We start from the raw sequence: 25,190 nt of genomic DNA, 5'->3' as shown, positions 1-25,190 counted from the left end.
AGGTTCTAATGTAAAGAATCTCTGTGATGTATTGTTAAAATAAAATAAAAGCCAAGTGCACAACCTGTATACTGTGTGCTACTAGTTGATAAAAATGGAATAGGACATCTTGATAAATATTTGCTTGTAAATGCCTAGAAGAGTTCTGACAAGATACAAAAGAATCAGGTGACATTAGTTGCCCCCTGGGAGAGAACAGGGATGCCTGGGGACCGAAGAGGGAGGGAGAACTCCCTCTGACATCCTTTTGCACCTTTTGAGTTTTGAATCATGTGACAACATTACATATTAAAGAAAAAATTAAATTTAAAAAATCGGGACTAAAAAATAAATATAAAAGATATAATAGGCAAACTATAAATACTGTAAAAATACGCCCAAATTTATAAATTCAGTCAAGAAAATTCCTTAAAATATGAACAATACAGTGGAACTGACATTAAAATACACCCACCATGGTGAGGGCCTGGGGTGGGAGGTGGGGGTGGCTGGATGGGATTGATGGGGGGAGGAAAGGGGACATACGTAAACCTTTTAGCAATAAAGATTAAAAAAATTATACCCACAGTTTCCAATGGCCAGTGCTGAGCACAGCATTGCACTTTCTATGAGCTTCATCCTTGCCCTGCACGGTATCAAGGGCAAGCTAAAGGGAATAAATGTGCTGATGATGTTATTTCTCTAATGTGATTAGATCTGGCAGTCTTCCACTGAAGTTATCTGCATTTCTTTTCTTTTTGGTCAGAGACACGTTTATTGTGGATTAATACCACAAACCACAACCTTATAATGATCAGGAAATAACAACACAATTAAGGAACTTCCTGGTCATGAAAACCTTACATTTGGACAGATGTCTAACTGCCCATTCAAAAAAGCTGACTTTCACTGTCTTCACCTCATAATAAAAAAAGTTTTCATTATGAAAACCAGGAGGCACAAAGTCATTCTGGGATTTCAGACATTTTAGGATTATTGGGTAAATTTTAAAGCTATAAGGTAAGCAGAAGAGCAAATAGCACTATTAACATGTTGGAAATTGCCATGAGAATGTAATGTGTTTCTTCTTTTCAGTTTGGGATCCAGTTTGGGATTTTGTTCTTCTACACAGTAAGCACCCCCCAGAGACCTCAGTAAAAGCAAAACTATCTGTTTTCATTCATTAAAGTCCGACGTGGAAACCAGCAGAATGACTCCTGCCCCAAACACAGAGCCCACCGCCTGCCCAGGGCCCTGGGTCCAGTGCGGGGAGGCTGCTCCTCTCGCGCCTGCCCGCCTCCACTTCTCCCTGCCCCACTCCAGATGTTCACTCCGTCACATCACCATGCTAATTTGGAAAAGTGAGAGTGTTTTGTTCTGTAACCACAACCAAGTGTTGCCTAACCTCGCTCACCACTGTGCTTTTTATCAAAGAAATCCAAGCGACTGAGAAAGATGGATTTGTGCTGCCCTCCCCAACTTACCTTCAAATCTACTCACTGAATAGTTCACAGCCATACAGATGAATAGGAACACTCTATGTCCTGATATGAAACAGTCTTTGTGGTGTTACAGGAGGGCTAATATTTACAAATAAGATATTTTGTTTCATGTTTTATCTTAACTCTCCACTTGAATTTTATATTCTATTGTATATGTTTATCTTTTATTGAGAGAGAGAGAGAGAGAGAGAGAGAGACATCTATTTGTTGTCCACTTACTTATGCACTCATTGGTTGATTCTTGTATGTGTCCTGACTGGGGATTGAACCCACAACCTTGAAGTATTGGGATGATGTTTTAACCAAAGCTACCTGGCCAAGTATATGTTTATTTTTTTTTTTTTAAAGAAAATAAATACCACCTCCACTCCTCCACCTGCGCTCCCCACCCCCAGTCTTCATGTAAAGTTGACAACCCAGAAGATACACTGAGTTTATTCTGTGGCTTCCAATAGCCCTGTTGGCATTGTCCTTACTCTCTGGTAGCACAGTCTGAGGAATAGCCTGTTGCTAACAGGGATCTTATTCCATGTTCTGACAACTGTGGCCTTGATAACACATCCTTCCTCCAAGGCCTACAAGGCTCTCATTCTTATCTCTACACAAACCCCCTTTCCCAACCAATTCCTGTCATTCCATATGGCAATCCCCCTAAGACTTTAGAACCCACAAATTCTGCTGCAAACAGAACCAGAGACCTTTCTTACGTACCTTGGCAACCTACATCTCTCAAAAAACCCCAGACTTGAACTGTTTCTGCCTGTAGGATGAGGGTCATCCTCCTCACCCGCTCTGGTTTATCTAAATTTCTGATCCATCACCAAGCATTTTTTTTTTCTCTTCAAGTAACACAAGCTCCTCTTCCTCAAGTGTTGCTCTTGTTTCTAAAGTCCTTCAGGGAAGATGACCTTCTTTCTGCCTTCTTCCATTATGTTCCCATCTAAGTCTTGCCCTCCTCATAGACATATTAATCTTGCTATCATTATGCAGATAGTCCCAATTCTTTATTTCCCCTCATAAGACCAAATTCACTATCTTCAGATCTTCCTGAAGCTGCATGAGCTCTAGGCTCAACCCAGGAAATCTTTGTGTGCCTCCCATTGATTCATTCCATCGGAAATCCTGGCATTACTGCAACTGGCTAGGAGAGGGCTGCTCCCTCGTTTCACCAGGATTCCTTGCTGCCTGGTCTTCCAGACTTGTATTCTACCTGTCGAAGTTCTGTCCCTTTAAGGGAAGCCTGTTCAATGAGCTCTCTGTCCTGTTCCTCACAGGACTTTTCCTCACGGGATCTGTTCTGTGGACTGATCTAGAAACCTGGGGAGTCTGGGCATCCTGAGAGATAAACAAGCAGATGGCCTAAAGGTTGGGTTGGGACTAGGGTTAGGTGAGTGAGGCAAGTTTAAGGCGAGTCATGCAAGTTCAGGGTCTTTTATTTAAAATTCTGTCATTATTTAAAATTTTGATATTTTGTTTGTCATGAATTTTTGCATGTTTTGACTTTATGCAACATTGTGTTATACTACTACTCATCTTGATTACTGAGTTTTTTGACACTCCTTTAAATGCCTGAAATAAGTGCCTAACTCTTCTCACCTAGTCTGGACCCTTCTCATGGGTCTGTCTCATGGTCAAGGCCAGCTATGTGAGCTTGTGATCTATGCAGTCACCTAGGACCTTGAGTTTGGTGTAATGATCCACTGCCTTGAAATTCTTAGTTTTTTAACAAAAGGCCCTGCATTTTCATTTTGCCATGGGCCCCATAAATTATGTAGTTAGTCCTGATCAGCAAAGTAAAATTAAAATAAAGTGGAAAAATCAAGCCTTGTGTGGTTTTTTTTTTCTCTTCAGGGAAAATTTACAGCTTTCTTGGTTCATTTTGTCATTCATTCCATTTTAACCAACTACAACTGGGCTCTGTCCTCACAGTGCTTCCTGGTAGAAACACTGGCCCTTCAGCTGCTTTGCGGGGAGGGGCGAGGGGGAATGCACACTGTTTCTCTCTGGAACCACGTCTGGGAGACTGGCTTGGTTCTGTGATTCATCAGAAATAAGAAAAACAAACACTATAAATGGAGAACTTGAAAAACAGGTGGGCACCATCTCCCCACCCAAGAGAATGGATTTAAAAGGAAATTTGTTTATGAGATGAGGTTTTAAAAAGCAACCTGGAGAATTTAGCAAAGATGTAAATAAACAACTCGTCCTTGGATTGCATTAGGCTGCAGAATAAATATATTAACCGGCGTCAGTCAAAGTCTGCCTCGAACCTGACCCTGACAAGACCCAGTGGCTAGTGCTGTTACCATCCCTCCCCCCAAACATCAGGCAGTTTCCTCTAAGGCAAGGCTACCTCAAAACAGGCATCCAGGCTTCCCGCCCAAGTGAAGGTAAGCAGAAGCCTATCAGGTTTCCTCTGCGCCCTGCCTCCTTGACAGCGCCCCTGGAAAGCCTGCGGGCAGTCAGGAGACACCAGCCTTGTTTTTACACGGTGTAGTCATCTATGGGTAAGCACACATCTATTACCCACCAGGGGTACTGACTGCTGGGTCGGCTGTGGTCAATTCCCATCATGTGCAGAAACAAGCCGATGCATTTAAGCCTGGCCACCAAGGAATGTGCAGGCCCTGCAGGCAATAGAGCTGGTGGGAAAGAAAGGGATGTCTGTGCTCCAGGCCCTCCTCCTGGGTTGCCAGCATCCCTACTGGAGAGAGGGATTTTGGATTTTCCCTGTCCTCACATCTTCCTCTTCCTTCCTCTGTACCCCATCCTGTCCCCATCCTCCCCTCTGTGAATTTATGAAGCATTTCCAGCATGATTATAATTATTTCATATATTTAAATGTCTTACTACATAGACCACACAAGAAACACAGCCTATACCAAGGCAATTGAAGTATTACTGAAAGGTGGTTAGTATAGCCTTGCATAGTACTTGGATGGAATTTTAAGAATTAAAAGAGAAAATCTTGCCTCCCATCTTTGGCAGACTACCTCAATGGCATTCAAAAATCATTCCTGGCACTGAGGGCGTGCCACCTGCCTCCCCACCTTCCCTAGCCTCCTGCACTCCCTGCTGCTCCCAGCCCACACCGTGATCAAGGAGCCCGCATTCTCTCTGTCTGCTTCTTCCCTCGATACTCCCGCACGTGGACGTTGACTCAGACACAGACGTTTCCAGTGACTCAGAATTACAGGCTGAACTAACACCAACCACTGACCCAGAGTCGCCTACGTCCCTAGACCTCACTGGTGGTGCAGAGTGGACCACTGAGGATTACTTAGAGAATACACAGGTTTGGGAATTGTCTACGACGTGGAATCACACACCTCCAGCTCTGTGGAAGGAGCCACTGAGGAGGCCACAGTGAAAGTCACTGGTGATTATTCGGAAGAGCCCATCACTATAGCGCCAGAGGAGCCCAGCACCTCCACGGAAAGCGATGAGGTCACCTCAGCGCTCGTTTAAAATGAGGCAGCTTCTCCATTGGCTGTGATCTTGGCTCTGCTAACCACAAATGTCTAAGAAGATTCTGAGCTTCTGCACAAGCCTGCTATTCCATTATAGGAGTGCGAATAATTGTACAAGACCAGTGAGCTATAGGATGTACCCAGCGGTACAGTGCAGGGAACTGTCCACAGGCAGAGGTGGAACATTCCTTAAACATGTCCCATTTAATATGGAGTCAATAAATATTCGTTTAAAATGAAAAAAAAAATCATTCTTGATTTTCTGAAAATAAATACTAAATCATATACAAGCTACTAAGTACTGAGGCAGGCAATATTCATTCTATATATATTTTTTGTCTGGGTTGAGAGGGGAGAACATTTTAAAAATGAGGTTCTTTGAGAAAATCACTTTGCTAGACACTTTATAAATGTCATATTATGTAAGTCCCACAAAAATCCTATACAATGGGCATTATAATTCTTATTTTACACATGGAAAGCTGAACCTCACAATAGTTCAGTTCACAGGCAGAAAGTGGTAGAGCCAGCTTCACATACAAGTCTTTAAAAGTTTGTGTTCTCTCTACTGTGTTATGATCCTCCCTTTATTATTTTTTTCTGTTTGACTTTAGATTGTTACTGGGGGTAAGGAGAAGTACCCTTTATAGTCCCACCTTTTTTTAAAAAAATATATTTTATTGATTTTTTTACAGAGAGGAAGAGAGAGAGATAGAGAGTTAGAAACATCGATCAGCTGCCTCCTGCACACCCCACACTGGGGATGTGCCCGCAACCAAGGTACATGCCCTTGACCGGAATCGAACCCGGGACCCTTCAGTCCGCAGGCCGACGCTCTATCCACTGAGCCAAACCGGTTTCGGCTATAGTCCCACCTTTTTATTCATCAGCAAGGATCCTGAAATGTTCATGCAGGGAAGCTACCCTGTCCTCATCTGAAACCTTTAGTTTATATAAAATTGTCAAAGGAATCTACCCAGGAGCCTCAGGCATAAAGCAGTCCTTCTTCAGAAAGTTATATAATAAGGTTTGTTAATCTTCACTGAGCATTTACAACATGCCAGCAACTGTCCTGGACTCTTTCTACATGGTCCCTTTTGATCCTCATAATGGTACTGTGAGGAAATGCCACTGCTATTATGCTCCCTGATTTATATGCAAATGAGGAAGCAGATTCAGAGGTGAGAAGGCCAGCCCGGCTGAAAGGGACCAGCCCCCTCCAGAGCCTGGGCTCAGAACCAATGAGCTGATGTGTGCCCTGGGCTGCTCCAGAGGGCAGACTTTAAAGATACCTGGTCTCTTCCAAACCAAGACAAGCAACATCAAAGGTCCATGAGCCCATGGCCCCTTAAGGAGAAAACTGGACGAACGAGATCTTCCTAGGACCAAGTGAAGAAAGAGTATTTTTGCTTCATCAAACTAGGGACTGATGAGGAAATATTGTTTATTATTTTTTAAATGTGCAGGAAGGACTCATCTACTTGAGCAGTGACTATGTCATTGTAGTTAGGAAAAGAGCTAAAAGGTACCAAAGACGGTATTTGAAAGTTAGTGACAGCAGGCTGAGCTGTAACACCACTGTAAATTATTTCATGATGAACATTTTTGTCCATAAAACTTTATATCTTTGAGTGCTTCTTAGGATCCAATCTAAAAAAATAGAACTACTGGGTGCAAAAACTCTTCATTATAACATTGCATATTGATTCCCACTAGCTCTGCATGTATGTAGATATTCAACTGCATTCAAGTTTAGTTTTTTCGAGGGCAAACTTTTCATGTCTAACAAGTAAATTTTCACCTGTCCAGCCCAGTATAGGATAATAGTTAAGGGTGTGAGCTCAGAAATCAGACGGCCTGGGTCTGAACCTTGGCTTTGCCATGTGCTAAGCTCTATGGTACACTTCCTTCAGTGATAATGTGGAGATAATATATACTTATATGCAGATTTTGAAGGTTAAATTATGGCGATATTTGTTAAATGTTTAGCACAGTGCCAGACACGATAAGCATCCAATAAGTGTTAGCTATAGTCCTTATTGTTGTTGTTATTGACATATTATTTAATTTGGAAATAATAGATAATGTAGTTCCTCAGCTCTATTATGGCTGTCTGCAGTGGATGAAAAGGATTATAGCTTGCTAATTTTTTTATTTAGTTAACGATAGAAGGTGGCAGATTTCTTTAATAGAAATACTAGAACTGAGGGCAACATTGTTTAATATACATTGCAGGCATCTTCATCTATGACTTCTGAAAATTAAGAACCAAATGGTCACAACCAACACTTCAAACTGTTTATTTTGGTTGAAGGGGGACATTGTGTTGAAAAGTTGGTAAAATGATATAGTTGTAAATCGGTTGTGTTCCATACCTATTTCTTAGACTTAAGTCTTTTAGTTCCCTTTAAGAAAGCAAAAATTGTGCCTTGTTTGCATGCTTATTTTAACCCACTGAGGCTTGGCTAAGATGGAGCTACCATGAAAATGACCAAAACAAATTTAAAAAGTAGACCTGAGAGACAGAGGGTGTTCATGATAAGAGTGGCATTCTCCCAGGCTTTTAGATTGTGTAGCAAAATAAACAAGTGGCAGGAAGTCAGGCACCTGAAATTCCAGCATGGTTTTCCCCATATTGGACTCCAGCATGTAGTGATAGGCGCCGATGCTGGTGCTGGGGTCGTCAGCGTCGTCCAAGGTGCCCTTGGGAAGGAAGCAGAAAAGGGATTTGTTTGAGGGCCTGAGACCACATGGAAGCTCCCTCCCCTCATTTGGGTGATCACAAATTAATGCCATGGCCCTACAGTGATCCTTCTATTGGCCTAACACTTCAGGTGTGTATTCCACAACCAAGTCTCCAGTTGATTTGGCATAAAAATCCTTAATCTCTCCACAATTCAGAGGAAAGAGGATTTTGTAATCAATTTGAATCTGGCATTCCATTAGATTGTTGACTGATTATATCCTCACTAAAAGAATAATTATCCCAAAGCAGAAATTCCTGTGCCCTCGCACAGGGTTTTGTTGATAGTGGCGTTAATGTTCCAGTGGTTGCCCACTTAGGCTGCCTTCAGGTGTTATTGAAATCTTGAAATGATGACCTTGTTCTGGTTCCAATGATAACCAGGCAAGATTATGTAACTGACAGGGAAAGAATTCTTCAGTTGTATGGACCATTCATATTTTACTGCCATGATTCTTAATGGGAGCTTTTCATAATATGCTGGTGTTCAGCCTGGAGACATGGATCTTGGTTTATATTTTTTTACTTCCGGATCACTTAATCTTCAGCAATCAAGGTGGGTGGGTGATGTGTAGAAATGAAATTCTCCTTCAATTTGGTTAGGGGGAATGGCAATGAAAAAGCTAACATAAGGTCTGGGGCCTGCCCTTCAATATCCCCTGGTCTTGGATTCCTGAGAAAGTGGGCAATGACTTTGTGAGGCTGAACATACGACTGCCAACATCAGATAGCAGCAAATTTATAACTTTTGAATGCAATAACATTAACACTGCTGCTGAAATATTTATGTTGGCTTTTTAAATATCCCAGAGGAAATCCATCCAGAAGCCTGCAAATCTTATATATTTTCTTTCCTTAGAAATTTCCATGAAAAAATGATAAATTACATTTACACTGAGGGCCCCTCCCTGCTCCTGAGTAAATTCCACACATAGAAATCAGGCATCATTTTCCTAACTTCTCTTCCTCAGAGGCACTTGAAATGTGCAAGGCAGCGAAACAAAGGCTTCCTTTCATCCTCAGAGCAGATATGGAACAGAGCTCCTGAGGTCTCCAAGCCAGGTCAGCCGCTCTCTGCCCCTCCTTCTCTCTCCTCTGTGTGATAAGAGCATTTATGAGGGGAAAGAAAAGGAGAAAAAAAGGTAACTGCTAGTGTGATAATGTCTCCTTTATTATTAATAGCTTCTCCAGAATGACCGAACCTTTAGTCAGAGTGAGGGAATCAGAAAATGAAAATCTCAGGTCGGGTTTATCCATGCTAAAGACAAGCCAGGAGTTGACTAGCCCCTTTGGCAATGCCAACTTCCTGACCTTGGGGGACATACAGGGCGACAACTGCCACAGCGGGGACCTAAGGCTTCCTCCATGGCTGATGGTTTGGAGGCATCAAGGATCAGGAGCCCCACATAATTCATGGGGTAAATTGCCTATGCCTGGATCGCTGGGAAAACATCCTAGCTAAATTTCTAAGACAAAGTGTTTTGCTCATAAGCACTTTGTATTTAGTTATTACAAACATTTTCAAAGCCCTCTGAAAGAAGTAATTGATTAAGCATGACAATTCTAATAGTTAAAAAATATTGGGCATACAGCTTTCCCCATATCTAAGCAGTCAGCGTTTCCATAAAAACACAGATTGCAGCACCCCATGGGGTTGGGGGGATTGGCACTTTTAAGAACTTCACATCATTTGTAAGATTAGTTAAGTTTAGGGGGACATGAGCTAGTTTATCTCTAGAGTAAAGCAGTGTTTAATTGTATGTGGTCTCAGGCCCTCAAACAAATCAATGCTCTTCAAACAGCAAACATTCAAATAACGAAATCAAGGTGGATCAAATTATCTACCTTGATTTAAGGCTTGGTTAATTGTGGTCCAGGAAGGTTAAAGAATATTACTGAGATGAAGAATAGGGAGCCAGTTCCAATTTTGTGATTTCCAGTCCAAGGGTTCTTTTTGCTGAAAATTAATGATTTAATGGATAAAAATTAAATCTACCCAATTCTTTAAAAATGTGCTCACTTTCGCATCTCCCATGATTAAAAGGCCTCAGTATTCTCAGAGCAGCCAGCTCCTCCCTTCCCTGGGGTACTCACGCTGGTGGAGGCAACTGCTTCCTGCACACTCTCCATAATGAATTCCTTGGTGATCCTTCGAGAGGGCAGCTCATTGAACAGGGAGTTGATTAGGGCCACTTTAGCTGCATCCCGCCTGGCCTCGGCTCTACTTAAGCAGCACTTGAGAAGGGGAGGAGAAGGGGAGTCATTAAAGGATTCAGCATTTCACCATTTTGTTCCTACCTCAGTGGGTCTCTAGACATTTCTATTCATATATTTACTGTCTGTACCTCTTCTTTCACACCCATTGCTAATCCCCTGAAGATCATACAGATTTTCTCTCAGCCCTAGATTCCATGCAAATGTCTTGGTTGGTCTTCAAATGCTGTTTTTGGTCTCATTTCATAGTCATTGAATGGCTACTACTATGCACCAGAGGCTTTGCATACTGTTAATAAATAATCACAAAAGTCATAATGGCTACTTTTATGTGCCAGGTAATTATATTCATTATAAGGGCCTTCCTCAAATCTTTATTTTGGAGAAAAAAAAATGTAAGGAAAGAAGGAAACTGGGAAATAATTAAGACAGGGGTTCTGGGGTCAGGCTGTTTGGCTTCAGGCACTTGCTAGCTGAAAGACCTTGGGCAAGTTAGTCTCTCTGTGACTCAAGTTCTGCCATCTGTCAACTGGAATAATAGTAGTCCCTCTGGAATAGGTTTGAGGATAGCCTCAATTAGTTAATATAGGTAAAGTAGTGAGACGACCTTACACATGGTAACACTCTATGAGCACATTCCAGTCTAATACTTTTTACCTCCAGGTTAGGACAAAGGGGCTGCTGTCAAAATCTATTGTTTTTGCTTTTCCAGCACTTATCTTTCCACCTTCCCTCTAACAACCGTTCCTTGATTTTCTTGAGGGCCACCCTTTCCACTTTGGTTTCCATCCACACAGTTTGGTTCAACACTCGGCCTGTCTGAAGTTAGGGGCCATAGGCAGCCCATGATTAGTAACTCATTAAAAAAAAAATTCATTTCTCCCAAATGTAATATTGCTCTCCTTCTTCCCAGCCTGGCTTTCCTGTGGCTCACACAAGTCTGCTCAATATATCCTGAATCTTTCCTGTTCTGTCTCTTTCCTTATCAACTACAACTCTTACTCCAGTTCTGGCTTGGCATGGACCCTGGGAGTCCCAAGAGAGAGATGGAAGTCCTATGAGAACAGCACTGTCCCCAGAGCCACCCCTGTTGGAGGACCCCAGAGTGTGATGGCCTCTCTCCCACAGCTCCTGTGAACTGTCCAGGGTCCTAGACCCTAAGACTCTTAGAGGGAAACAAGCCAGAAAGAGAAGCCCAGGTCCAGGTCCTGGTCACAGGGTGGCTGGGCACCTCTGTCTCTGTGACTGTGAGACCTGGGATGCCAGAACTTTGGGGGTTATTTCCTAACTGAATAAATGGGGATGGTGGCCTCTTTGATTTTAAGGCTCCTGATACCTAAAATGCATGATCCTCAGAACCAGTAGTGCTCGGTGACTGATGTGAAAGAACAGAGGAAGTACCAAAGGTCCCACGTCATGTTGCAGTTTCACAGCCTCAGTGGCTTGGTAGCACCCCTGGGAAAAGGCCAAGCCCCTGTGGTTTGCTTTCGGCACATTGACCGTCCCTGCACTGACCCAGGGACACTCAGAACTCACAAGTGTGTCATCTAGAGGCCCAGACTCTCCCCCCATCTCCACAAATCCAGATTAGCCTCCTGAGGTCAGGCCCTGGCCCCCTCTGATTTCCTCCTAATGTGTCAGGACCCTAACAAAACAGAACGATTAAAAACAACACAAAGAGATTTCCAACGTCACCTCTAAATAAAGGATTACGCTGAAGGTCTAAAATGTATGTGAAAAACAGTTAGGGTTTTTCTCCAAAGAAGACTTTGGGGTAGCGTGAGGCCGTAAGCAAAGCCATTCAAGGTTTAGACCTCTCCCAAGGTGCAGGCCACCTGTACTAAATCGTGAGGCATGGCTTTGCATTATGGACTTGACTGGGAATTATTGGATGTTGCGTTCTGAGTCAGCAGTATCTCACTGAAGCATGGGTGCCGCCTCTTTTAGGAAGTCTTCCCTGATCACTCCGAAGGTGGGCTGGGAGGCCCGCTGTCCATGAGAGGCACTCACACACGGTTACATAATTGTCTGCTACCACCTGCCCCCAGACTCCAGGCTGCGAGCACCCTAAGGGCAGAGTCTGTGGCTTAGTCATCTTGAAGTCTCTGGACCTACAGCACAGTTTATTGAATGAATAACTAAATGCTGCCTAGGAAATTCAAACACAAATCGCTAATGCACCTAATAAAATGCTCAAGAAATCCTCTTAAAGAGGAGAATTAAAGATACATATTTACTATTTTTAAAAAGTCCCTTTTAAATATACCCTGTGTACTATGCATAATCCAGTAATGTAAAAATATATTAACATGTGAATTTCAGAGGGATAATTGGAATTAAGTTCAGACACTTTGAGATTACCATTTTTGTCAGAGTACAAGATATGTTTATTATTCTTCGGAAAGTCAGCTCCTCACTAAAAAGCAGAGAAAGTTTCTGCAAACAGTACCTGACAGTATCTATAGGAGCAGCTCATTTTAATAGGAATTTGCTTTCCAAAATCTATAATATTGCTGTTGGGGTTTCAGAACTTAGATTCAGACCTGGGCACACTTAAGAAACTTTATATAACTATCTAAATGATAGCAATTGAAACCGTCCTTCCTAGAGGGAGACCCAGTAAACACTATTTAGATAAAAGAAGCTATCTATTTTAAATAAGCCCCACTAAGTACCAGATCAAAGGCACCGCATACACTTACAACCAAATGGCACTGCTTCTGAGATCAAAGTGCTGCGGGGCTGAGGGAGGGAAGGAGCCTTTACCCAGAAAGCACGGGAAAGGACTAGGAGACCTCACCAACAGCAAGATTTTAAAGTGGACACATGTCTTTACTTATGTCATTGTTGCAATGTACAGAATCCTTGGTTGAAATGGGGGAGAAAGTGTACCAATTAATAATAAGCACATAAAGTAAGTTCTGAGCCATCAAAGGGCTTTTCTTGCAATTGTTCTTTGCATTTCTGAAAGACAAGTACTTCAAAATGTTTATAATGCTAACCAGCCGCTTTCTTCTAAGTTTTGGAGCTACAAATCCAAGTCAGTCAAGGCCGCATATTTTCTTTAGGGATCTTTTAATGGGGCCTCTCAAACCTGAAGGACCTGTGCGCGGGCAGGACATTTAGCCAAAAGCAATCTGCTTGGCAAATGGGAATCAGAGTGTGGATTCTGCTGTGAGAACAGGCACGGTTAGCGTTACCATCAAACAGTGGGAAGCGCTGCAAGAAAATAAAATATAGTAAGTGACAGAACATTTTATTGATGTGTCCAAACCGGTCATCAAAGACATCAGTTGGAGAGTGAGCGAAGCATGGGGTTATTTCAAAGCAACTTCCTGCTAGAATTAGACTTCCCAGAGCGTATGGTTTATTCTGTTTTTCAGCCAGACCCCAATCATAAACACAGATTTGTAAACCGTGCCTTATCTGCTAACCATTCTTACTTGTTAATAGAGAGAGACAACTTCTGTCCTTTGCACTTTGTGAAAGTGCAGAGCTGGAATATTTAATAGCCGGGATTTTACTGAAGTCAGCTGTGGATTTCTTAGGCATGTGGAACCACATGCTTTTCAAGTGGCTAGCAGACCCCACTCAGACATTTATCTTGATGCTCAGATGCCTTTCATTTGCTGGTAGATTATAAACCACTGAAATCATTTCAAAGCCTCCTGGCTCTAATCTAAAATTAAAGCAAAACAAGCGCGTCTGTGGCATTGCTAAGGAAAACTATGTAAGGCAGTGGTAGCCAGCCTCTGAGAGAGCCCCTCCCCCTCCCCGTGATCTCTGCCTCCTGGTATTCACACCCTCGTGCAGCCCCTCTCACGCTGCACTCTACCAGTAGAATATGGCAGAAGATACAGCATGTCACTTTTGATATTAAGTTGTAAAAGCCACAGTGGCTTCTGTCTTGATCACACTTACTCTCTCTTGCTCTGGATAAGTCGCTTCCATGATGTGAGCAGTCCTACAGAAAGGCACACGTGGTAAGGAACCCATGCCTTCTAGAAATGGATACCCCAGGCTCCATCAAGCCTCAGATGACTATAGCTCTCTGACCACTTGACTGCAGCCTCCAGGAGACCCTGAGCCAGAGCCACCCAGCTGAGTTGCGTCCAGATTCCTGATCCTCAGAAACAGTGTGAGATAACTTGAGTTTTGAGGCAATTTGTTACCCAGCCGTAGATGACTAATACAAAGGCTTTGCTCACGTCAGGTAATAAGGAATTCTCTAAGCCCACACTGATGGAGAGCACAATAATAGTAATCCTCGTTGCTGAGCTAGGCACTTTATGTTTATTGTCACATTTAGTTATTACCACAATCCTATGAGGTTAGGTTTGTCGTTATCCTTATTTTGCAGATGAGGAAACAGAGGTTATATATCCCAATGGCTCTGTCCTACGAGACTATCTCCACTGCAGAAATCAACGGCAAGTCCAGGTTGTCAGCTGCATCTCTGATCAACCAGCTATAAACAAGAGGTTCTTATAACCCACCTCCTTCATCATTTGCTAGAATGGCTCACAGACTCAGGAAGACAACTTACTAGATTACTGATCTATTATAAAAGGTATACCCAGAGGAAGAGATACACAGGGCAAGGTATGTGGGAGGGGGCTCAGAGCTCCCATGCCCTCTCTAGACACAATCCTCCCAGCTCTCCAGATGTACACCAACCTAGAAACTCTGTGAATCCCACATTTAGGATTTTTATGGAGGCTTCATAATGTAGGTGTGATTGATTAAATCTTTGGCCATTGGTGATTAAGTCAATCTTCAGCCCCTCTCCCCTCCTAGGAGGTCAGAGGGTGGAGCTGGAAGTTCTAACCCTCTAATCACAAGGTTGGCTGCCCTAGCTGCCAGTCCCCATCTTTAGGGGCTTCCCCAAAGTCACCTTATTGGCACAAACTCAGGTGTGGTAGAAAGGGATTTTGTTATGAATAACAAAGGGTTTTAGGAGCTCTGTGCCAGGAACCAGGATAAAGAACAAATATATATTTCTTATTATAAATCACAATACCATAATGGTAAAACCACTTCTGCTAACACCAAAAATGCTAATTTCTTACAAGGAAATATCTCAAGGAAAGCAGTGTTCAAGCTGAAAAAAAAATCCTTTATGACAGTTCTAAATTTAGGCCCTTAGGAAGTATATAAACACTGCCAACTTAACTGAGGTCTCAATTTTCTTTCTCTGCTCAGTAGTTTCTATTTCTTCGATGATAATTTTCCAAAGTGTCCACACTATGCAATGAAAAAGTAATCAACCAAGATTAATTGGGCCATACGCCATCCCCAAATAGAATAGTGGCTGGTCAATTTTTTAAGGATGCACAGAAGTTCTTAAGTTAATTGAAATACAATTTGGTAGTCATGAACATGTCATAAGAATAGAAATGCATAATAAGAAACTGGTTTTATAGTTAATTATTTCTTAAATACTTAAAAATCATTGATGTGTGCTACTATTCATAGAAAAACCTTACAGCCAGACCAACACAATTTATACTCTGAGCAATTACTTTCCTCGTGGCCCTTATTTGATTAATAATTTTCCCCATGCTTTGTATTAGAAAATAGGTAGGGTACATGTGTGGAGTGGCTGTTTCTGGACCCCAAGTGCTTACTGTACATACATCCCAACTGTAGTGCTTTCTTTAGGAAAGCAGGTGAAAAGACACTGATATAAGTAACATCTCTCCATTTTAAACATTCAACAGACCTCTTAGAATTATTTGTATTTTAAAGACATCAAGAAAAAGTAGGTCTGCAGATCCAAAATGTATAAAACCAAGTAGTCACACGTTACTTAGTGCCTACTAAGGCTAGCCAAGCAGTTGAGAAATGGTCTACGAAGAGCGAGGCTTTTGTATAAGAACAGTCATGTCATTGCAAGGGTGACAGATTGTACCTACATGGGAACTCAAAGCTGAATATGTCCTCCCTGGACTCCAGGGCAAGTCAGTGTTATATAGGCGGCATTCACTCGGCTCAAGAGCACATGGTACTGAGCTCAGGTGTGGGACTTTACAGGTGGCAAAACCAAATAAACTGACTCTGTGAGAGGTGAGAATTCTTGCCCAAATCCTTTAGGCTGTAGTGTCTGTCATTCAGGTGGTTGGGAACGTTTTGCTTTTGTGACTCAGAGTCCAAGTCGCAACAAGTGACCTGACTTGCGGAGTGTGTGTGTGTATGGCCTGCCAGCTCTGGTCAGTGTCACCAACACCTCCGTTCCATCCTGACAGCAAGCCATCAGCACCAAGAATGCCACAAACCAGGCCCTGCTGCTAATTGTCCCCCTTTCAGTTCTTTAAGACCTGTGTGCCCTCGTCTAAGCATGAACATTGCATGTGCTCCAATTTATCTAATTGTGGATATATTAACATTTCCCCCCTTCCAGATGGTGATGTGAAAAAAGGGCAACGGGTGAAATTAGGTCACCCAAGTTAATATCATGTCTCTTTCTCCATAGGTCATGTTGGGAACAATTTGGAGCTCTGTGTCAGCAGGGAATAGGGGCTCTTTGCTAGCTATGGGGGAGGGGAATAGTCTAAGAGTCCAATTTTCAGAGAAAACTCACCAGTTCCTGTCAACTGAAAGAAACGTTTCATGCACATGGCGGGTCAGAATGTTATTTTTATAATACAAACCACCTGGCCTCCTCCTCATTTACCTCTGCCACACAGGCTATTCTACACACATACCTAGACCAAGGGCCCTGGTAACTATTACAAAACCATGTTGTATTTTGCTCCTTGAGGTTTTTTCTTTTCCCTTTTTTCTTTTCTTCCTTTTCTTTTTTCAAGTTAAGGTGAAGACAAGATGAATTGATCAGGGCTTAGAGTTTTGGTTTATTTTTATAGTTGCTTTGATGTAAAGGGACTTGGCTCTGATTGCACGGAGAGGGGTGAAGGGGGGTTGGGGAAAGATGGAGTCAGCCTTTCTTCCTCACTCAGCAAGTCCTGACACAGTGAGCATCTTCCTAAAACTTACCTGAGGAGCTGGGAGACTCCGGGTGGAGAGCCTCAAGCCTTTATTTACCAAGAAGCCCTTTCCCAAGTGTTCCTTTCACTATACTCTGCTATTTTCTTTGGACATCAAGCACCTTTATTCATTGTGCTTGATAAGAAAAGACAGAATAAAGGGCTGGGGAATAAATATAAGGTTTCCTTAAATAATATGCACTCACAGTTTCATGGGCAAATCATTGCTGTTTGATCATTAGCTGACATATGATTTTCAAATGGGAAGGGGTTATAGCTAGTCTTCTTATCTTTGGGTCTCATTAGTTACAAAATAGGATGCTTTCCTGAGGAGTTTTCTACCAAAAAACACCTTTAGAATTAAAGTTACATTGCGTAGCGTGTTGTGCATCTGAGTCGAGTAAACAACTCTAGAGACAGACACAAAAGAGCTCATGGCTGATTTCAAATAGAAACACAGCATTAGTAAAGGGCAACAGTCTCCACCTTATGGCAGAAACTAACTCACTTCTTAGGGCATGGAATGTTATAACTAGGCCTTCATTAATAATTGGTAGAAAGAGCATTACAATCCCATTAAGCCAAGTCCATGATTTAATCAAAGTTTCTCTTACTCCTTCTCTCCTGGGAAAAAGTTAATTTTATAAACTTAGCTTATTGTGATTTAAATATTCTTTTACTTTCCTGGACTTTGAGAAGAATCTTTCAATACCTGAAAGTATAAAATATGTGTTTTATAGCTGATAACATAGGTGAAGTGTGCTTGCTGTGGTAGGTAAAAGTTAAACACCCTAGTCTTCTTGTAGCCAGTATGAGCCTTTGAAAGGAGTTTTGCCAGGTATCTTCCTAGGCAAAGGCTTTATTTGAAAACTAAGTGGCATAAAAATTAAAGGAACTGGTCTGCTGTGAGGGTTCCACATCACGTCTCCCAGCTGTGCAGTCCTGCTATGCAACACCAAACATTGGGCAAAAGCAAACAAACAAGCAACAAAATCAATCAACAGGTTGCCTATGGCAATTTTACATATCTCAGTTTCCTGTGGTGCCTGGCATTGTACAAATGGGCTAAGGACCTGACCCTAGTGTGTAGCACCTGTATTTATTGTTGTGAAGCAATTTTAACAACAAAAGCTTGTGAAAAGGATATGATACCCCAATGAATTAGTGTCCTTCAAATAAACTGAGCTCTCACATCAATGTTTTAGCCAAGGGATACACTTTTTATTCAACCATAACTCATGCACATAAATAATCGCATGGTCTACTACAATACCCAAAGGAATTTCTGCTTTTTATTCCAAATAAGAATAAAATTCATTAATCCAAATCACTCTAGCAGACTATATGGAAGACCATGTCACTGGCTTGAACATAAAACTTAAATCATAAACCTTTTAATAGAATGTAAAATAAGATAAAACACTCAATTAAGTTCCCCTTTTGGATCTGGAAACAAAACAGCTACTGAAACCAGGAGCAGCTTTCCTCTGAGTGTATCAAGAGGGGAGCCAGAGGTTGATCTGATGGCCCTTGTGTTGCTCCTGTTGTAAAAAATGGAAATTGCTGCCAGTTTTCATGGTAATGATATGTGACTAGTGAGGGATTAACTGCCTAGATAAACATGGCATTAAGAAAAAACATCCAAAATGCACAAATTCCTACTTAATGCCTGTAATATTAGAAAATGGCTTCCTTTATAAAAAAACCCCCACACAATTAGTATTAACGCGTTTCATTATAACTTTCTAAAAGAAAAATAATTTAGTATCAATAGGTCATTTTATTTATTGTTTAGAAATTAAAAAATGAATCACATTCACTTTTCTTTTCCTCTACTACAGTAGTTTATGCAGGAGTGGGTTAAAGACAGGATTATGTCTGTTTTCTTTCCCTCTAGCTCTCTGTTTTTTGGGGGCTGTGGTGTCAAGACTAACTGAAAATTCTTTAATTAGTCCTCCTGGAGACAGCTTCCCTTTTACTTCAATAAGAGGTTTCTTTGAAAACCAGTGGTTTGTGTCCAGCAGAACCTTTTGACTGCTTTCCTTTGTATTAGCCAGAAAATGAAAGCACAGTCTGAATACCACTCTTCTTAGAATGAATGAGCGTAATCTCTTACAGCTTTCATGAAACTAGAGGGATTAATCCTGCAATCCAGTCTCATTCTACACTTCAAGTATTTTCAATTACTTGGCACCATTGGAGATGACGTCCACAGCTCAGTAAGAAGGCTACTGCTGGCATAACGGCTTCTCCATGTCTCAGCACATGGTCTTGGCATTAATAATCCATCGTGAAATGATTTGCAATGCACGAGGGTGACATTTGATTACGTGAAAGGCATTGCAGGAATGAGCATGTAGGCTCTCCCAGGCCAAATGCTGGCAAAAACAGGATGAAATGTTATATGGTGAAAATATCATTTAAGATGTTTTCTGAACTGACAAAGAAAAGTGCAAGGACATTGCTTTAGGGGAAATATTTTTTTCTTTTTTTTTTCCTTTCTGGTTTTTCTTTCTCAAATCACATTTTGGAGGGCGAAATGGGTTAAGGGGCCAGATTTGGCAGTCAATCACCCAAACACAATTTAAAAACATATTTGATTCAGGAAATTCTGGATCTTTTAAAGCAAGGATGTTAACAATCCTCCTGAGAACCTTAAAATATGATGATTTAAACATAAGGAAAAGGAGGCCCTGAAATGATCAGAGAGATCACCAAGACTCCTCCCTGCTGAAAAGTTTAGTTTTTTCATTTTGTTTTCTATTTTTAAAAGACCACAACGAGGATGTTGACTGTACTTCCTAAGGGAAGACCTATTATTTTGGGTAGAAATTTATGAAACAACTTAAAACTTCATAGTTCTCAAAGTAGCAAAAACAAAAACAAGAGCATTAGAATGTCTTACTCTTATGCCTCTAGATCCATTCACTGATCTGTCAAATGCATTACATTCTAGACTAGAGGCCCGGTGCATGAAATTCATGCTTGGGGGGTGGGGAGGTTCCTCAGCCTGTCCTGCACCTTTTCGCAATCTGGGGCCGCTGGCTCCTAACCGCTAGCCTGCCTGCCTGCCTGGTCACCTCTAACTACTCTTCCCGCCTGCTTCATTGCCCCTAACCACTCTGCCTGCCTGCCTGCCTGATCGCCCCTAACTGCTTGCCTGCCTGATCACCCCTAACCACTCGCCTGTCTGCCTGATCACCCCTAACCACTCGCCAGCTGCTTGATCGCCCCTAACCACTTTGCCTGCCTGCCTGATTGCCCCTAACTGCTTGCCTGCCTGCCTGATTGCCCCTAACTGCTCACCTGCTTGCCTGATTGCCCCTAACCACTCTGCCTCAGCCCCCACCTCCGTGGCTTCATCCAGAAGGACATCTGGAATGATGTCAGGAAGGTCGTTCAGCTTTCCAGTCTAATTAGCATATTACACTTTTATTATTATAGTTATAATAAGTGTACTTATTACATATGAACAAATATAATGCATACCTAGGTGTGAGTATGGCCAAGTCTTGGTTATTTGTGGTCATGGGTACAGAGTGGAGGAAAAGTTACTAATGTATAAATTAAATGCAGAGAGAATTAGAAGGCTTTTAAAAAAAAATCTTTACCCAAGAATATGGTTTTATTGATTTTTAGAGAGAGGAAGGGAGAGAATGCAGGAGAGAGAAAGAAACATCAATGTGAGAAAAAAACATACATCCATTACCTTCTATACACGCCCTGACCAGTGATCAAAGCCACAAACTGGGCATGTGCCCTGACTGGGAATTGAACCCACAACCTTTTTGGTGTATAGGACAACGCTCCAACCAACTGCGCCACCTGGCCAAGGCTAGAGTGTTTATTAAGTCAGTACTTCCAAAGTAATACACTTGCAAAACTTTAACCACAGATATGAGCTGACTTTAATATTACTGACTTTTCCTTTTCAGCTCGTTGTCTTGTAGAGTTAGGTGAAATATCTTAATTTATATATTAAACTTTATATAATAGTATATGCTGTTTTGTATATCAATCAATATATAAAAATGGACAAATATAAACTTCATCGATTCTTGGGACTTGTCATTCATTCATTTAGCTATTCATTCAACAAAATTTATTAGGCACTTACTATATACAAAGTGCAGTGCTTAGCATCATAGAGATATAAGAATACAGACCCTGTCCCCAAGGCACTTACATTTTGTTATAGAGACGGAACACGCACATAAGTAGCTGTAGCCTAAGGTAAAAACAAACCCATAAAATATTAGAAGAGAAACTGATATAACTGCTTTGGGAAATCAGAGGAAGTAGAGAAATCTAGCAGGGGGTTCAGGGAAAATTCATGAAGAATGTGGCATTTGAGTGGAGTCCTGGGAGTTGGGCAGGGTTTGGACATGAAGAGAAGGTGGCAACAACACTCACGAGCAGGTCACAGTGTGAGTGTGTAAGGGGCCAGAAGAGGTCAAGGCAAGAATGAGGAACAGTTAGAAGGAATCACTGAGTGTCAGGAGAGGAATTCAGGGAGATAAAGCTGGAAAAAAATGTTAGGGACAATCATATCGTCTTTATTGACAGATTACAAAATTTAGTCTATGATAAGAAGGTAATAGGGAACTATTGAGGTCTTTTTAAAAGAAAAACTTTTTAGTTTGAAATAAATTTTGACTTACAGAAGAGTTTCAAAGATAATACAGAGTTCCCAGGATATTTCAATATCATCTAAGTTTTCATGTTTAAAAATATAATTGTTTATGTAGTATTCTTATATTATGTTCCTATAATTGCATCCCTTTTCTCATGCTTAGTGTAGTATATGTATTGGGGTTTTTTCTTACTCAGAAATGCCAAAGATTTGTCTTCTTTATTTATCTTTTCAAATAAATAGTTTTTGGTTTTGTTGACCTGGTTTGTCAGTTTTTGCCCTACTTCATCAACTCCACCAAAGCTACCCTCCACATATATTCAGTCTATGTTAAAACAAACACATGGTTATATCAATGCACAAATGCTAGCTTACCTAATAATAGACAAACATGTAAATTGACCGTACCTCCGCTACGCCACCAGCCAATCAGGAGTGATATGCAAATTAACCCAACAAAGATGGAGGTTAATTTGCATACACAGGCACCGAGTGATGGGGGCGGAATGCTTGTGTCGTCGCCATGGCGACAATGCAGGCATTCTGCCCCACCCCCGTCTCTCCGGGCCTCTGGGCAGTGTGGGAAGGTGGGGCCAGAGCAGAAAGAGGCAGCTCCAGGGCCTGAGCGGAAAGGGGCTGGGCTGGAGTGGAAAGGTGGTGCTGGCAGCCAGGGAAAGGAAAGCCCATTCTAGCACGAATCTTCATGCATCGGGCTTCTAGTATTCATCTTTTAAGCAGAATGCTGGCCCTCAGTCTTACATAGTCACAGAGCTACCAGTAAGTGATTCTTTTGTCCTGGTTCTGCTTGGAATGTGATCGGCCATTTCAAAATAAAAATCTGTGCTTTTCTTTAACTCAAAGAAAATTGCTTCCATTATTTATTTCTACCTATCTATTTCCTTTGACTCTTTCTAGAACTATTATTAAAATAACTAGAGGTCTGATGCACGAAAATCATGCAAAGGGCTCAGCCCTCGCAGCCCCAGCTGCCTCTGCTAGACCAACCCTCACAGCCCTGGCTTCATCCAGACAGTCATTCGGACGGTCGGTCTGCTGTTTGGTCTAATTAGCATATTAGCTTTTTATTATATAGGATGTTTACCTCCAGACTTATCCCCATATCTCCTGTACTATCTTTTTTTTTTAATATATTTTATTGATTTTTTACAGAGAGGAAGGGAGAGGGATAGAGAGCTAGAAACATCAATGAGAGAGAAACATCGACCAGCTGCCTCCTGCACACCCCCTACCTGGGATGTGCCCGCAACCAATGTACATGCCCTTGACCAGAATCAAACCTGGGACCTTTCAGTCCACAGACTGACGCTCTATCCACTGAGCCAAACCGGTTTCAGCTGTACTATCTTTTTTAATCTCTTGTCTTGTGCTCTAAGTTCTAGAAGACTTACTTTACTATTTTTTTATTTTTTACTAATTTGGCTGTGATCTATGTCCACTCATCTACTTACTCCTCTTTATTTATTCTTCTAATTTGGCAGACATATTTTAAATTTCCTCTTCCCTACTTACTCCTTTTATCATAGACTACAGGCCCAGTGCCTGAAATTTGTACATGGGTAGGGTCCCTAGGCCTGGCCAGCAATCAGGGCTGATTGGGGCCTTCCGGCTGCTGCCCAGGGCCTTCTTTCCTTTGTTCCGCGCTGCCCCCTGGTGGTCAGCGCACATCATAGCGAGTGATCGAACTCTCGAGGGGACAATTTGCATATTAGCCTTTTATTATCTAGGATATTTTAGGGATAAATATCCTCTCACAATTTTTTGAGGATACTCATTGTGATACTCTCTTATGTCCTTCACTACTTGAATTATTTCTGTTCTTTTGTTTGCTTGCCTTGAACTTTTCTCTTATGCTTTTAGCTTTCCTCAAATGTTTGGTGATCTTTAGTCCACTGACATTCATGGACAAAGAAATAGATTTGTTTAGGTGGCTCTCAAAAGCCTGCTCTGTGGTGAGTAGGTCTGTTTCCCAAGGAGGTCTCCCCTGTAGCGGGAAGTATGATGGGAGACTATTACTTGACTATTACTTACTTTACTGTGGGCAGGCTTCACCTTAGAACCTTGGATGATGGTACTGCAAGGTCACATGGGTTAGGGAATCCCTTCTGCAGTGGCTGCCTTTCTTCCCCCTTCCCTACCCATCATTCTTCTCTAAGTGGCTGAGGTTACATCAAGCTCTATTCTGAGGCTTCTAGACCCACTTTCAAATCATTCTTATCAGGCAATTCACTTTCATTGGTCAGAGGTCAAAATCCACTGGTGGCCATTGCTCAAGGTAGAAGGCAGGACCTCACTGACTAGCTGGGTCAGCAGTTTTTAAGTTAGCCTTAAAATTACCTCTTACTACTGTCAGAATACTTTCTGAAACACATTTGAATATACCATTCTCCTGCTCAGAATCCTTGAGTGGTGTTGATTTTATATAGAATAAAACCTGTTGTCCTTTACAAAGCATGAAGATCCCTTATGGTTTGATATGGGTATCTGACCATCATCTCCCACCACTTCCCTGCCACAGACACAGGGAAACTCCCAAAATTCTGAAAGTGCTTGTGGTTTTTGTTGTTCCATGTGTTTGCATTCACCATCCTCTGTGCTAAGGATGTCATCTCTCCTTTACCTACTGGCAAAGACACCCTCAACTGCAGATCGCGGCCTATGATTGCATACCTCGTGAACCCTTCTTTGGCTTCCCCTAGGCGTCAGGTTTGTGGGTCTATTTATTTAAACTATATTCTCCCATCACTCCACAAAATATGTAAAATAACATAAAACAGATACATGGTAATAGGATAAAATAAGTAAGTGAGACATACTAAGTTCAAAGGAAGACTAGAGGTAGAAATATAAATAATATTGAGTATTACATGACATTAAGTTCTGTAGACTTACACTACCAAGAGACACACTGAAAATTTGACTCTGGGCTTCCTGCTTGTCAAAGGTAAGAGGGAAACTTAAACGTTCATGAGTTTCACATTTTCCACAAACTATAAATAAGGCATTTTACCAGTTATTGCAAATTGAGAGATAGTTTACTGTACTAAAAAGGCACTTATAAAGGTGACTGGTAAACTAAGAAGTTCCTTCCTTTATGCTTTTATTGACCCTCAAATACAATTCTATGTAGTTACTATAATATTTTGTACATTGATTCCCTCAAAGTGTGAACCATATCCTCATTACTTGGCCTGATGCTGGATGCTTCCTAGTCACTCAATGAGTATTTGTTACACACACTTGATAACCAAATGTTGATTAGGCCAATGTTTTGCGTGAGTAGGTGTACAACTAGAAATTAATCATCATTTACACCCCTCATAAACATCATAAAGATTTAACCACCTGAAATCTTTATAATAATTATCAAAACAATTGTTGGAAACCCATCTAATAAAGAGGGGATATGCTAATTGACTATCATGTACTCACAAAGATGGTGGCGCCCACAGCCAATAAGGAGGGAATATGCTAATTGACTGCCACACTTTCAAAGATGGCGGCGCCCACAGTCACAAGATGGCAGCACCCAGTTCCCTCAGCCCCGCTGGGGCGGCAGGCACACAGCATGGCCGGGCCTGCCCCCAGGTGGGTCTGGCCGCTCTGCACGTCTGCCTCCGGAGTCCCCCAGTCCCCTCAGCCTCCTAG

General features: G+C 41.7%; 1 protein-coding gene across 1 annotated transcript in view; it reads right to left on the bottom strand.

Annotated features, from left to right (window-relative positions):
* LIX1 (limb and CNS expressed 1) overlaps window positions 1–25,190 on the bottom strand; it is a 46,368-nt gene that overhangs the window by 3,740 nt on the left and 17,438 nt on the right. The window contains exons 3-4 of the mRNA XM_079783593.1: window positions 9,789–9,929; window positions 7,559–7,654 (exon numbers count right to left, since the gene is read on the bottom strand). Coding sequence (XP_079639719.1) covers window positions 7,559–7,654; window positions 9,789–9,929 — 237 coding nt within the window. The remainder of the gene's footprint in view (window positions 1–7,558; window positions 7,655–9,788; window positions 9,930–25,190) is intronic.

This window comes from Cnephaeus nilssonii (genome assembly GCF_951640355.1).
Source record: "Cnephaeus nilssonii genome assembly, chromosome: 2".
Classification (NCBI taxonomy): domain Eukaryota; kingdom Metazoa; phylum Chordata; class Mammalia; order Chiroptera; family Vespertilionidae; genus Cnephaeus; species Cnephaeus nilssonii.
The sequence above is the reverse complement of the archived record's forward strand: the minus strand, read 5'-3'. Positions and strand labels throughout refer to the sequence as shown.